Genomic DNA, 13,784 nt, shown 5'->3' with positions numbered 1-13,784 from the left:
AAACCTGGAAGATATCACTGTTGTACAGATGAGAGGAAACTCCAGAAGTCTAGCTCCGGTCTGCGTGAGAACTTCTAAAGCTCAGAGAAAGTCAGAAAGTCCCCCATACTGTATTCTCTCACACCCCAGATCCCAGGCAATCCTACTTGCTATCTTGGCAGCAAAAGTGGCTTGCAGGGAAAACTGGAAGAGCCAAATATCTGAGGGAGAGAAATGTTCTTCTCCATTAGGGGGAGCTGTGGCTCTGTGAGGGGAGGGATAAAAACTTTTTTTTTTTTTTTTTAATTCTGTCCTACCACCACCACTTGGAACCCTGACTTGTCTCAGTCACAGAAGTGAGGGGTTTTGGGGCCAGAGGAAAAAGAATGAGAGTCCCAGGAAACTGGAAAATACTGGAGAGAGAGCAGAGATACAAAAGCACAGGGAAGCTGTTTATGAACTACTGGGGTCATGGTCCGCTTCTCCTCACCCCTGCAGGGGTAGATCTGATCTTTATTTATTAAGTTTTTTTTTTTTAATCTTAATTCCAGTATAGTTAACATACAATGTAATACTAGTTTAAGGAGTAGAATTCAAAGATTCATCACTTACATACAACACCCAGTGCTCATCACAACATGTGCCCTTCTTAATACCCATCACCCCTCCAGCCCATGTCCCACCCACTTCCCCTCTAATGACCATCAGTTTGTTTTCTATCAGTAAGAGTCTGTTTCTTGGTTTGCCTCTCTTTTTTCCCCTTTGCTTGTTTATTTTCTTTCTTAAACTCAACATATGAGTGAGGTATATGGTATGGTATTTGTTTTTCTCTTACTTATTTTGATTAGAATAATACTCTCTAGCTCCATCCATGTTGGTGCAAGGGCAAGATTTCATTCTTTTTTATAGCTGAGTAATATGGATCTTTTCTTTCCTCATATTTTGGAGTAGGGTTCAGAAGAGGAATAAGGGATAGGGCTAGGGTAAGGGCTGGAGTGAGGGTATGGGCCTATTGTCCCTCAGTTCAGAAACCTCTCCAGAGGGATAAGTAAGGCGAGAGTCACGGTCAGGGTGAGGGCTTAGGGTTAGTGGTTAGGGGCTAGGGGTTAGGGTTTGGGTTAAGATGACATGACAAGATTTCCTTCTTCTTTATGGCTGAATAATATTTCGTTGTATATACACATCAAATGTTTTATTTTTTCAGATCATGGGTTTAGTTTATGCCTGGAATAAGAGTCAGGGATAGGGCCATGGTGGTGGTATGGGCCTACTGTCCTGCAGTTCAAAGACCTCTACAGAAGGATGAGTTTAGGTAGAGGGTTATGGCCAAGGTGAGAGCTTAGGGTTAAGGGTTATTGGTTAGCAGTTAGGGATTAGAGTAAGGGTCTGATTTAGGATTAGGTTTTCAATTAGAATACTCTCTAACTCATCCATGTCACTGCAAGCGGGAAGACTTCATTCTTTTCATGGCTGAATAATATTCCATGGTAGATATATACCACATCTTCTTTATCCATTTGTATAGAGGGACACTTGGGCTGCTTCCATAATTTGCATATTGTAAATAATGCTGTAATATACCTAGTAGTGCATGTATCCCTTTGCATTAGTGTTTTTGTATTTTGGGGGTAAATAACTAGTAGTGCGATTGCTGGATCATAGGGAAGCTCTATTTTAACTTTTTGAGAACTCTCCACACTGTTTTCCAGACTAGCTGTACCACTTTGCATTCCCATGAACAGTGTAAGAGGGTTCCCCTTTCTCTACATCCTAGCCAACATCTGTTATTTCCTGTGTTGCTAATTTTAGCCATTCTGACAGTTGTGAGGTGATATCTCATTGTAGTTTTGATTATGCATTTCCCTGATTGTGAGTGATGATGAACATCTTTTCATCTGTTGGCCAGCTGTATGTCTTCTTAGAGAAGTGTGTGTTCATGTCTTCTGGCCATTTTTTAACTGAATTATTCAGTTTTAGGTGTTGATTTTTATAACTTCTTTATAGATTTTGGATACTAGCCCTTTATTGGATCTGTCATTTGCAAATATCTTTTCCCATTCTGTAGGTTGCTGATTACTTTGTTGATTGTTTTCTTTACTGTGCAGAAGCTTTTTATTTTGATGTAGTCCCAATAGTTTATTTTTGCTTTTATTTCCCTTGCCTCAAGAAAGTAATGTCAAAAGGAAGTCAGGGTAGCTATACTTACATCATACAAAATTGACTTTAAAACAAAGACTGTAATAAGAAACAAAAAAAGAAATTATATAATCATAAAGGGGATGATCCAAGAAGATATAACAATTGTAAATATTTATGCATACAACATGGGAGCACCCAAATATATAAAATGGTTAATAACAAACATAAAGAAACTGAGTGATAGTAATACAAATAATATTAGAGAATTTTAACATCTCACTTACATCAATGGAAAGATCATCCAAACAGAAGATCAACAAGGAAACAGTGGCTTTGAATGACACTTTGGAACAGATTTTTGGTTTTTTTAGAGGAAGAGTGTGTCTAAGCAGGGGAGAGTGGCAGAGGGAGGGAGGGAGAGAGAGAGAGAGAGAGACAGAGGGAGGGAGGGAGGGAGAGAGAGAGAGAGAGAGAGAGAGAGAGAGAGAGAGAATCCCAAGTAGGCTCCACGCTCAGTGTGGAGCCAACGTGGTGCCCAATACCATGACCCTGGGATCATGACTCGAGCTGAAATCAAGAGTCAGACGCTCAACCAACTGAGCCACCCAGGAACCCTGGAACAGATGGATTTAACAGATATATTCAGAACATTCCACCCCAAAAGAAACATTCTTTTCAAGGGCACATGGGAACATTCTCCAGAATAGATATTAGTTCTCAAAAGAGGTCTCAACAAATTCAAAAAGATTGAAGTCATAAAATGCAACTCTTCTGACGACAACACTATGAAAGTAGAAGTCAACCACAAGAAAAAGTCTGGAAAGCCCACAAATACATAGAGGTTAAATAACATGCTACTAAACAATGAATAGGTCAAAGAAGAAATCAAAGAAGAAATAAAAACTTACTACATCTTACTCGACACGTCTCTGAAGGCAAAGGAAATAAAAGTAAAATTGAACTACTGGGACTCATCAAGATAAAAAGCTTCTGCACTACAAAGGAAACAATCAACAAAACTAAAAGGTAACCTATGGAATGGAAGAAGACATTTGCAAATGATATATCAGATAAAGGGTTAGTATCCAAAATCTATAAAGAACTTACCAAACTCAACACCCAAGAAACAAATAATCAAGTTAAGAAATGGGCAGAAGACATGAATAGATACTTTTTCCAAAGAAGACATCCAGATGGCCAACAGACACATGAAGAGATGTTCAACATCACTCATCATCAGGGAAATACAAATCAAAACCACAGTGAGATACCACTTCACACTGGTCAGAATGGCTAAAATTAACAACTCAGGAAACAACAGATGTTGGCCAGGATGTGGAGAAATGGGCATCCTCCTGGGCTGTTGGTGGGAATGGAAACTGGTGCAGCTGCTCTGGAAAACAGTGTGGAGGTTCCTCAAAAAATTAAAAATAGAACTACCCTATGACCCAGCAATAGCACTGCTAGGAATTTATCCAAATGATATAGGAGTGCTAATTCATAGGGGCACCTATACTCCAATATTTATAGCAGCGCTTTCAACAATAGCCAAATCATGGAAAGAGCCTGAATGTCCATCAGCTGATGAATGGATAAAGAAGATGTGGTTTATATATACAATGGAATACTACTTGGCAATGAGAAAGAATAAAATCTTGCCATTTGCAACAACATGGATGGAACTGGAGGTGTTATGCTGAGTTATATAAGTCAGTCAGAGAAAGACAGATATCATGTGTTTTCACTCCTATGTGGAACCTGAGAAACTTAACAAAAGACCATGGGGGAAGGGAAGGGGAAAAATAGTTTCAAAAGAGGGAGGCAAACCCATAAGAGACTCTTGAATACAGAGAACAAACTGAGAGTTGATGGGGAGTGGGGGAGAGGGGAAAGTGGATAATGGGCATTGAGGAGGGCAGTTCTTGGGATGAACACTGGGTGTTGTATGTAAGCAATGAATCATGGGAATCTACCCCCGAAAACAAGAGCACACTATATACACTGTATGTTAGCTAACTTGACAATAAATTATACTAAAACATTTTTTTAAATAAAGTTTTGGTTAAGAATATAAAAAAAATTACATGCAAACAAATGAAAGTTAAAACACACTGGTAGATCTGATCTCAATGAGCATACCGAAGAATGATCACAGGGGAGAGACCAACACCCAGATCCCAGGCTGACTGTTGGGCGGTGCACATGCAGGAAGGGCCAGAACAGTAGCGCAAAGGCTGTGGAAAGTGGGCTGACCCTGGAAGCACAGGCCAGAGAAGGAGGCAGAATGTGCAGCTTATGCCTGACCAGGTCATATGCCTGCTACAACACAAGTATTAACATTCTTCGTAAAACTTAACAAGACCTGGAGTCAAAGTCATAGGCAAAATGTCCAGGATGCAATGCAAAATTACTTGGTACGTGAAGAAAACCATGAATGTGTCAATTTGCATGACAAAAAGGTAATCAACATACACTAATGATAAGATGACACAGATGGCGAAATTACCTGACAAAGACTTTAAAGTGGCTATTATATGAGAAAGAATGAAATATGGCCCTTTGTAGCAATGTGGATGGAACTGGAGCATGTGATGCTAAGTGAAATAAGCCATACAGAGAAAGACAGATACCATATGTTTTCACTCTTATGTGGATCCTGAGAAACTTAACAGAAACCCATGGGGGAGGGGAAGGAAAAAAAAATGAGGTCAGAGTGGGAGAGAGCCAAAGCATAAGAGACTCTTAAAAACTGAGAACAAACTGAGGGTTGATGGGGGGTGGGAGGGAGGGGAGGGTGGGTGATGGGTATTGAGGAGGGCACCTTTTGGGATGAGCACTGGGTGTTGTATGGAAACCAATTTGACAATAAATTTCATATATTAAAAAAAAAAACAGAACAAACTGAGGGTTGATGGGGGGGTGGGAGGGAGGGAAGGGTAGGTGATGGGCATTGAAGAGGGCATCTTTTGGGATGAGCACTGGGTGTTGTATGGAAACCAATTTGACAATAAATTTCATATATTAAAAAAATAAATAAAGTGGCTATTATAAAAATATCTGACAAAGACTTTAAAGTGGCTATTATAAAAATGCTTGAATGAGTAATCATGAACACCCCTGAAATAAAAGTTAAAATACAAAGCATCAGCAAAGAGACAGAAGAAACAGGAAAAAGCCAAATGGAAACTTCAGAACTGAAAAATGCAATAATTGATATAAAAATGCCCAATCAACGGACTCAATATCAGAATGCAGATGACAGAAGAAAGATTCACTGAACTTGAAGACAGACCAATAGAATTATTCATTCTGGAGAACGGAAAAAAAAGACTCAAAAGAACCAAAAAGAGCCTCAGGGACTAGTGGAACAACCATCTAAAGGTCTAATATTTGTGTTCTTAGAGTCTCAGAAGGGGAAGAGAACGACTGGAGTGCTGAAAAGATATACAAATGCATATTTAAGAAGCTGTACAAACTAGAACAGAACAAATCCCCCAAATCCATGCCATCACATTAAAACTTCTGAAAATGAAAGACAAAATATATTGAAAGAAAAATTTTACAATATCTATAGGGGAACAAATGATTCAGATGACTGTGGAGTTTTCATCAGAAACCATGGGGCCAGAAGGAAGTGGCCCATTTTTTCAAATGCTGAAAGAAAAGAACTGTTACTCCAGAATTATGTATCCAGTAAAAGCTGTTTTAGTAATAAAGGTGAAATGAAGCCATTCTCAAATGAAGGAAAAATAAGAGAACTCATAGCCAGAATTGCCAGAATTGCTAATCGATGTTCTTCATATAAAAGGGAAATTATACTAGCAGGAAACTTGGAATATCAGGAATGAGGGAAGAGCAACGGAAATGGCAAATATATGAGTAGATATTATATAGGCTATCCTCCCATTCTTGAGTTCTACAAAAGGTGTAAGATTGATCGGTCTTCTGAGTGTAACGTATGTACAGACAACTCTAACGTAAAAAAGAGGAAGGTAAGGGACCTATATGGTGCTAATGTTTCTACATTCCAATTGAAATGGTAAAATTTTGAATCTAATGGACTGTGAAAAGTATGTGTTTTGTACCTGCTAGAGCAAACACTAAAAAACCATACAGAGAGATATAGTCCAAATCACAACATATAAATTAAAATGAAATACTATTCTAAAATATATTCAAAGAACCCAAAAGAAGGCAAGAAAGAAGAAACAGTGGAACAACAACAATGACAATGAATAGGGGGAACAAACAGAAAATAAAAATGTCAAACCTAAATATAAACACATCAGGATCTAACTGACATTTATAGAACATTCCACCTAACAACAGTAGAATACACATCATCAAGTGTTCATGGAGTGTCACTAAGATAGACCATATCCTGTGTTATAAATCAAAAGTTAATAAATTTAAAAGAATTTAAAGCATACAACATACTTTCTCTGACCATAAAGGAATTAAACTAGAACTCAATACTAAAAGCATAACAAGAGAATCTTCCAACACTTAGAAATTAAACAACATACCTGTAAGTAATCTATGAGTCAAAGAGAAATTAAAAATATATTGAACTGGAAAAAAATGAAAGTAAAACATCTAAATCGGGGCCTAGCAGGAGTTTTATACCATTAAACAATATATTACAAGGAAGAAAGGTATTAATCAATAATCTAAACTTCTATCTTAAGAAACTCAGAGAGGGGCGCCTGGGTGGCGCAGTCGGTTAAGCGTCCGACTTCAGCCAGGTCACGATCTCACGGTCCGTGAGCTCGAGCCCCGCGTCAGGCTCTGGGCTGATGGCTCGGAGCCTGGAGCCTGCTTCCGATTCTGTGTCTCCCTCTCTCTCTGCCCCTCCCCCGTTCATGCTCTGTCTCTCTCTGTCCCAAAAATAAATAAACGTTGAAAAAAAAATTAAAAAAAAAAAAGAAACTCAGAGGAGAAGAGCAAAATAAGCTCAAATCAAACAGAAAGAAGGAAATAACAAATATAAAAGCAGAAATCAGGAGGCGTCTGGGTGGCTCAGTCGGTTAAGCATCCAACTCAATTTTGGCTCAGGTCATGCACGATCTCACAATTCAGGAGTTCGAGCCTTGCATCGGGTTCTGTGCTGAGTGTGAAGTCTACTTGGGATTCTCTCCCTCCCTCCCTGTCTGCCCCTCCCCCAGTAGCACACACATGCATGCACACTCTCTCTAAAAAATAAAAAATAAATTTAGAAAGCAGAAATCAATACAATTAAAAAGAGAAAACCAGTAGAGAAAATGCAATGAAACTGAAAGTTGGTTGTTTGATATAAGTGTAACAAGCTTGATGAAACAGAAGATACAACTCACCAATATCAAGAATGAATGGAAATCACCAGACTTTGTAGCCATTTAAAGGAAAATAAGGGAATACTATTAATAGCTTTATGAACCTAAAGTTGACCCAAACTGTTAATGTTTCTTCATTTTTTCCTTATTAATCCGAGCCCAAAACCTCCTTGCTGTGACCTTTCTAGGTCCTTAGCCATCTGTGTCCTCCAGGAAGCAGTGCAGCCACGCCTTTCCTCAGCACATTTTGAAATTACTTCTTCCTGTTTCCCCAAACCTCTCAAAATTCTCACTCCTAGAACACACCTCAGCTGCATATTAGGAAAACCGAAGTCACTAGGTGCTCAAGAGTTAACATACAGTTTGTTATATCATTGGACCAATATTAAAGCAAAATCATATAAAAATAGCATAGGTCCACATCCTTAAGCCCTTGGGGCCAAATGTGCTTTGGAATTCAAAATGTTTTCTAATTTTTGGAAAAATAATTTAGAAATTACACAAAGACCATACTGGTAACACCCTGGGGGTTGGGGGGCTGGAATAGTACCCTGTACCACATTAATATTTCTGCAGCAAAATCCAAATGCAAAATTTAGGTGTGAATATCTATACTTCCATAAATAATGATGACAGCCTCTTTGTGGTTCAGGTAAAGTTTTGCAGCCAAAAGAGTTTGTTGCGAACTTAACAACAACAACTAAAAACTTGCTTTCTGGAGCTTTTTGAATTTTAGAATTGCAGATAATTTATTGGGGACCCATATTTCAACTTTGAATCTATTAGCGACCTTCTCTCAAATCTCTCTGTCTCTCAAATCTTTGGATCTACTACCACCATTCTAGCATTCTAGGTAATAATACGTAAGAAACGTTACCATGTGATGTACCAGAGGAATGGAAACATGGTTCCAGATGGTTGATGTGCACGTGTAGGTATTCAGCTGCCACTTCATTCCACCAGTAATTTCCTTGTCTGAAGTCTGAGGCCACTTCATGTCAGATCTAAGATGGGATTTATAAATCAGCCCACTCTGAAGAATGACAAATCTACCATTTAAACATGAAGTCACAAAACAAAGCCAAAAGAAGCCCATTGGCTGTTTTGTAGATGAAATTAAGTTATCATTACAAAACTAAATGTTTCTGCTGGGTTTTGAGTTCACGAAAAGAATTCAATGGTAGCAGTTATGCATAAAAAAGTGACTTGAGTGAATACATTTTATTCTAAGCTATTTTAATAGTTTATCTAGAGAAAAAACTAGTATTCTCCCAGGGTGGTAGGTCGAAGTGGCACTAAGGTAAGAGGCAGAAGTGTTGAGTTCTGAGCCCCACGAGGCTATTCACTAGCTGTGTAACCTTCATTAAGGAACTTCTTTTCTTACTTGTAAAATGGGATTTACCTATCTTCTTTATGAATTAAAGTTATTAGGAGAATAAATAATACTAGATAGAGAATATTTTATATAAATATGATAATAAATAGAAAGAAAAGGAAACAAATGCTTATGTTCTTGTCCTAAAAGCTCCTGTTTATTCCATATTTGTCATTTGACTTATATAAGTTTAATTTTTATCTAAGTGATACACAGTTTAAAAAGTCAAATAATACAAAAAGATCTAAAACCAGAAACATCAGTCACCACTTCCCCTTCCCAAAGGTAGCCACTCTTTTCTTCATGGTATTTAAATCCATAATTCTAAAAAAGAATGTCTATACTACTATATCTTAATTGATAAGTTTAATTTAGAAGTTAGACACTATTGATTTCCTTTGGAAGATTTGTCATTCACACCATACCCTACTTCCCCTCCCACCTTTCCACATCTACATCTTTGAAACCTAGTATATATATATATATATATATATATATATAGAGAGAGAGAGAGAGAGAGAGAGAGAGAGAGATGTGTGTGTGTGTGTACACCTTATATATGTAAATATAAAAACACTACAGAGGTTAATAGCCCTGACGCTAGAGCAAGACTGCCTGGGTTCAAATCCCACTTCAGCCACTTTCTAACTGTGTAAGGTTGGGCAAGTTACAGAATTTCTGTATCTCAATTTGCTCATATGTGAAGTGTGGATTCATTGCATTCATTCAACAAATATCCATTAAATATCTACTAGGTGCCAGACAGTATTCTCAGTGCTTAGGATACATAAAACAGATGAAAACATCTGCCTCCATAGAGCTTATGATCTAGTGGAAATAATAACTATCTCAAGTTGAAAGATTTTTTTTCCTGAAGACATCTCTCTTGGAGCTCTATATCCTTCTGTTCCAATCTAACCTGCTCTCTAGGCCAATTGTACAAATATCACCCTGGGATTTCCATTGTTGCTATATTGGGAATTCCTTCCACCTCTCACTTCAGTAGGACTCTGTTTCCCTGAATCCCATGTGTTCCTCTTTCTTAGTTTTCTGTTTTCTTGCAGCACACCTTGTAGGAGACTCCTGAGCAAAGGTGCATGGTAAGTCCTTTTTTTTTTTTTGCATTTTTTGAGTTTTAAAAATGTCTATTTAACTGTTGCATTTGGTTGGGAGCTTGTCTGAGTACAAACTTCTAGACTAGAAATAAATTTCACTAAAATTTTTAACAGGGTGAAGTATTTTCTTCTAGCTTCCAGTGTTATTATTTTAAGGTCCAATGTTACACTTATTTCTGATCCATTGTTTGTGCTTCATTTTCCTCAATTCTTGACACTTTAACCTTTCAGTTAAATCCCTATAATATTATGATGTTTCAAAGTTCACTTCTGGACCTACCATTATCCTCTTTACTCTCTACCAAGATGAAGAAATCAAGCCTTATGACTTTAACCACCACAGTGTTTAGGGGCGCCTGGCTGGCTCGGTGGGAAGAGCATGTGCCTCTTGATCTCAGAGTTGTCAGTTCGAGCCTCACACTGGGTGTAGAGATTACTTAAAAATACTTTTTAAAAATCTTAAAAAAAATAACTACCGCAGTTTTTAGCTCTAGCTCTAATATCCAGACTTCTATGTCTACCTCTTAGATGTCTCATACATAATTGAAACATAACATGTCAAAAGAGAACGCTTGATTCAACTTGCCTACTCCAACTGTTTCTCCTTCAATCTCTCCCATCACAATACATGACTTTACTATCCATGCAGCAGCTCAAACCAAAAACTTAAGCAGCATCCCTAATCCTTCTTATTCTGTCAACTCTACCTTCGAAACATGTCTCAGATGCATCCACTTTTCATTACATCGCCTCTACCACTACCATCCCACAGTAGGTGTTTCAGACAGCACACTCCAAGAAAAAAAGGAGGAGTCTATGTAGGTAGCGTAATTTTTAAATATATTCCTAGATTTTATTTGTGAATCCAACCAGGAACCCATGATGCATCGGCAGATCTGTAATTCCTTTTTTAAAAATTTATGTGGTGTTTGCTCCATGCATGTTTCCGCTTCTTGGATGAATTTGTTTATATTTTGCTTGGAAATCAATTTACTCCAAATTTCAAATGTGCTGTTGCCACAGCGCTGCATAAAATATTCGCTTTTACTTATTTTAATCTCGCCTACATCTGTGGTCATGTCAGCCCTCTCAATTTCATGTTGTTACACTTTTACATTTTCTTTTCTGTTTAGTCATGGGACCTTATTTTATTAGACTTTAAAAAGAAATAATTTTTGCATTTATTTTTGTTTGCAATTTTACTAATTTGAGCTTTTATCTTTATAAATTTTATCTAATATATTTTTTATAATTTTATATAAATTTTCTTAAGACAAAAACTAAATGTTTATTAATTTCTCTTTTTTGGCAATGATGAAATTTTCCTCTGAGTTTAGCTTTCAACAGTTTGATAACTTTCCTTTGGCCTTCCTCTTTGGCAAAGTTATGGGCTATTTATTTGTTTATTTATTTAAATTAAAGTTAGTTAACACACAGCATAGTATTGGCTTCAGGAGTAGAGCCCGGTGATTCATCACTTACCTATGACACCAACTGCTCATCCCAACAACTGCCCTCCTGAGTGCCCATCACCCCTTTAGCCCAACCCTCCACCCACCTCCCCTCCAGCAACCCTCAGTTTGTTTTCTATACTTCAGAGTCTCTTATGGTTTGCCTCCCTGCCTGTTTTTATCTTCTTTTTCCTTCCCTTCCCCTATGTTCATCCATTGTTTCTTAAATTCCACATGAGTGAAGTTATGATACTTGTCTTTCTCTGAGTTATTTCATTTAGTATAATACACTCTAATTCCTTCCATGTTGTTGCAGATGGCAAGATTTCATTCTTTTTGATCGCCAAGTAGTACTCCATTGGATATATGTACCACACCTTCTTTATCCATTCATCAGTCAGTGGACATTTGGACTATGTTTTTAAACTTATAAATAGTTAAGATCCATGGTCAACTTTTTATTAAAGAGTTATGATTTCATTAGATTATGACAGAATATAGCCTGTAAAATTCTGTAGTTTTTTGCCAAGGTGTGATTGCTTTGAAGAAAATGAACATTCCGTGTGTGTGTGTGTGCGTGCGCACACTCAGGTTTATTATTTATTATGCATTATTCAAATTCCTCTATGTCCTTACTCACGTTTTGCTTACTAGATCTATCCAATAATGAAAGAGGTGGTTTGAAATCACTGCTTATAATTGTATTTTTCTTAAATTCTCCATGTATTTCTAATAATTTTTGTTTCATGTATTTAACTTTGTGTATACACAAAATAGTGCCTCCATAGTGTCTTTTATCATTGTAATGGTATCCCTCCTAATCTGTGTAGTGTTTTTAAACTTACATCCCACAGTATTTGTTGTTAATATTATCACTTCTGCCTTCCTTTGGTTTTCATTTGCCTGCTTTTGGAAGTTTTTTTGGCTGAAAATGTAGGGATTCACTCACTGAAGTAACACTGATTATCTTAAGATGCCAAGAAGTTCCAACTGGTGGTTTTACAGCCTTTGTTTAATAAAATAAAAAATAAGTATTAGTCACTTGAGTCTATATAATAAAGAAAAGAACCAAGAGTACAAAACCACGAGGAATGTCAATGTTTAAGACATGCTTAGAAAAACAGATCCTCCAGATAAACCATTGAAGGGATTGTCAGAGGGGTAGGAGGAGAACTGTGTAATATATAATATGGTACACTTTCACCAAGAACATCGCCTACGAAAATTGGGATAGTATATAACAAATTCTCTATATTAATTATTGAAGGAAAAAATTCTCATATTATAGAGTTTTTTAACAAATGATTTCTATATCGAATCTAAAATAATTACTTTTTTGGTTGTTATTCTCATGAGTCTCTTCCTCTAACATGTATGTTATTATTGGCTGTACTTTTTAAATACTAAAATCTTACTTGTTGACTGGACTTTCTCCGAAGTTAAGATCTGTTTCATAAAACAAACAAATTTCACATTATTTTTGTATACTTTTTCTTAAAATAAATTTAAATATGAATATATATACATATATATATAAAATATTAATTTAAAAATAGATGCTTACTTCCTGCAAGGCTAGCAGGCAAGCCATCCAGATTGTTTGCAATGGTTTTTCCACCTTGCCGTTTGGCTCCAATATGTTTGCGGACTTGTGAATATAATGTTTGTTATAATATATCATATAGGGAAAATAATCTGAAAATAAGAAACAGAATTAGATGAAAACCTAAAGCAAATTTATATCAACACAGTAATGATATATATGTACCTCCCATTACAAAATAATAGCACATAAAATTATTAGGTTAATGACTATAAATAAAGTCATGTTAAGTTACTCATTAAATACATTTTAATTGAGCACTTCCTAGATACCATACTCAGTGCTGAAGATACAGTGAAGAAATAAGAAAAAACTCCCTGCCTTCATGCAGCATATATTCCATTGGAGACAAAATAACCAAGGTAAATGAAGCATATGTTAGCTTGTGGTAAGTGCTAAGGGAAAAATATCAGAGAGAAAGGTATGATATGTCGGTAGGGGAGGGGTATTTAAATTTTAGATAGGAAAAGTTCACTGAGAAGGGGACTTTTAAGTAAAGACCTAAAGTATATGAAAGTAAACCATGTGCATCCAGCAGAAAGAACAGCATGAACAAAGGCCCTCAGGAATAATAATGAGGCAAATGTGTCTGAAGTTAGAGTAATCAAAGGGGTCAGAAAGGCAACTGAGGTCCTTGTAAAGAATTGTAAGGACTTTGCATTTTACTCTGAGGCCACCATCTTAGGCCAACTTCCCTGAGATGGGGAAGCCACTGGAGAGATTTGAACAGAGGAGAGACATGATCTGGTTTTTGGTAATGTTTGTTTATTTATTTATTTATTTATTTAATTTATTTATTTTGAGAGAGAG

General features: G+C 36.7%; 1 protein-coding gene across 1 annotated transcript in view; it reads right to left on the bottom strand.

Moving 5' to 3' along the window:
• Positions 1–4,244: 4,244 nt before the first annotated feature.
• The window catches only part of LOC125159411 (phosphatidylinositol-binding clathrin assembly protein-like), a 32,473-nt gene continuing 22,933 nt past the window's right edge, over positions 4,245–13,784 (bottom strand). Inside the window, exons 11-12 of the mRNA XM_047847746.1 lie at positions 12,936–13,019; positions 4,245–4,372 (exon numbers count right to left, since the gene is read on the bottom strand). Of these exons, the coding sequence (XP_047703702.1) occupies positions 4,245–4,372; positions 12,936–13,019 (212 nt within the window). The remainder of the gene's footprint in view (positions 4,373–12,935; positions 13,020–13,784) is intronic.

This window comes from Prionailurus viverrinus, unplaced genomic scaffold (assembly GCF_022837055.1).
Source record: "Prionailurus viverrinus isolate Anna unplaced genomic scaffold, UM_Priviv_1.0 scaffold_49, whole genome shotgun sequence".
Taxonomy (NCBI): Eukaryota; Metazoa; Chordata; class Mammalia; order Carnivora; family Felidae; genus Prionailurus; species Prionailurus viverrinus.
The sequence above is the reverse complement of the archived record's forward strand: the minus strand, read 5'-3'. Positions and strand labels throughout refer to the sequence as shown.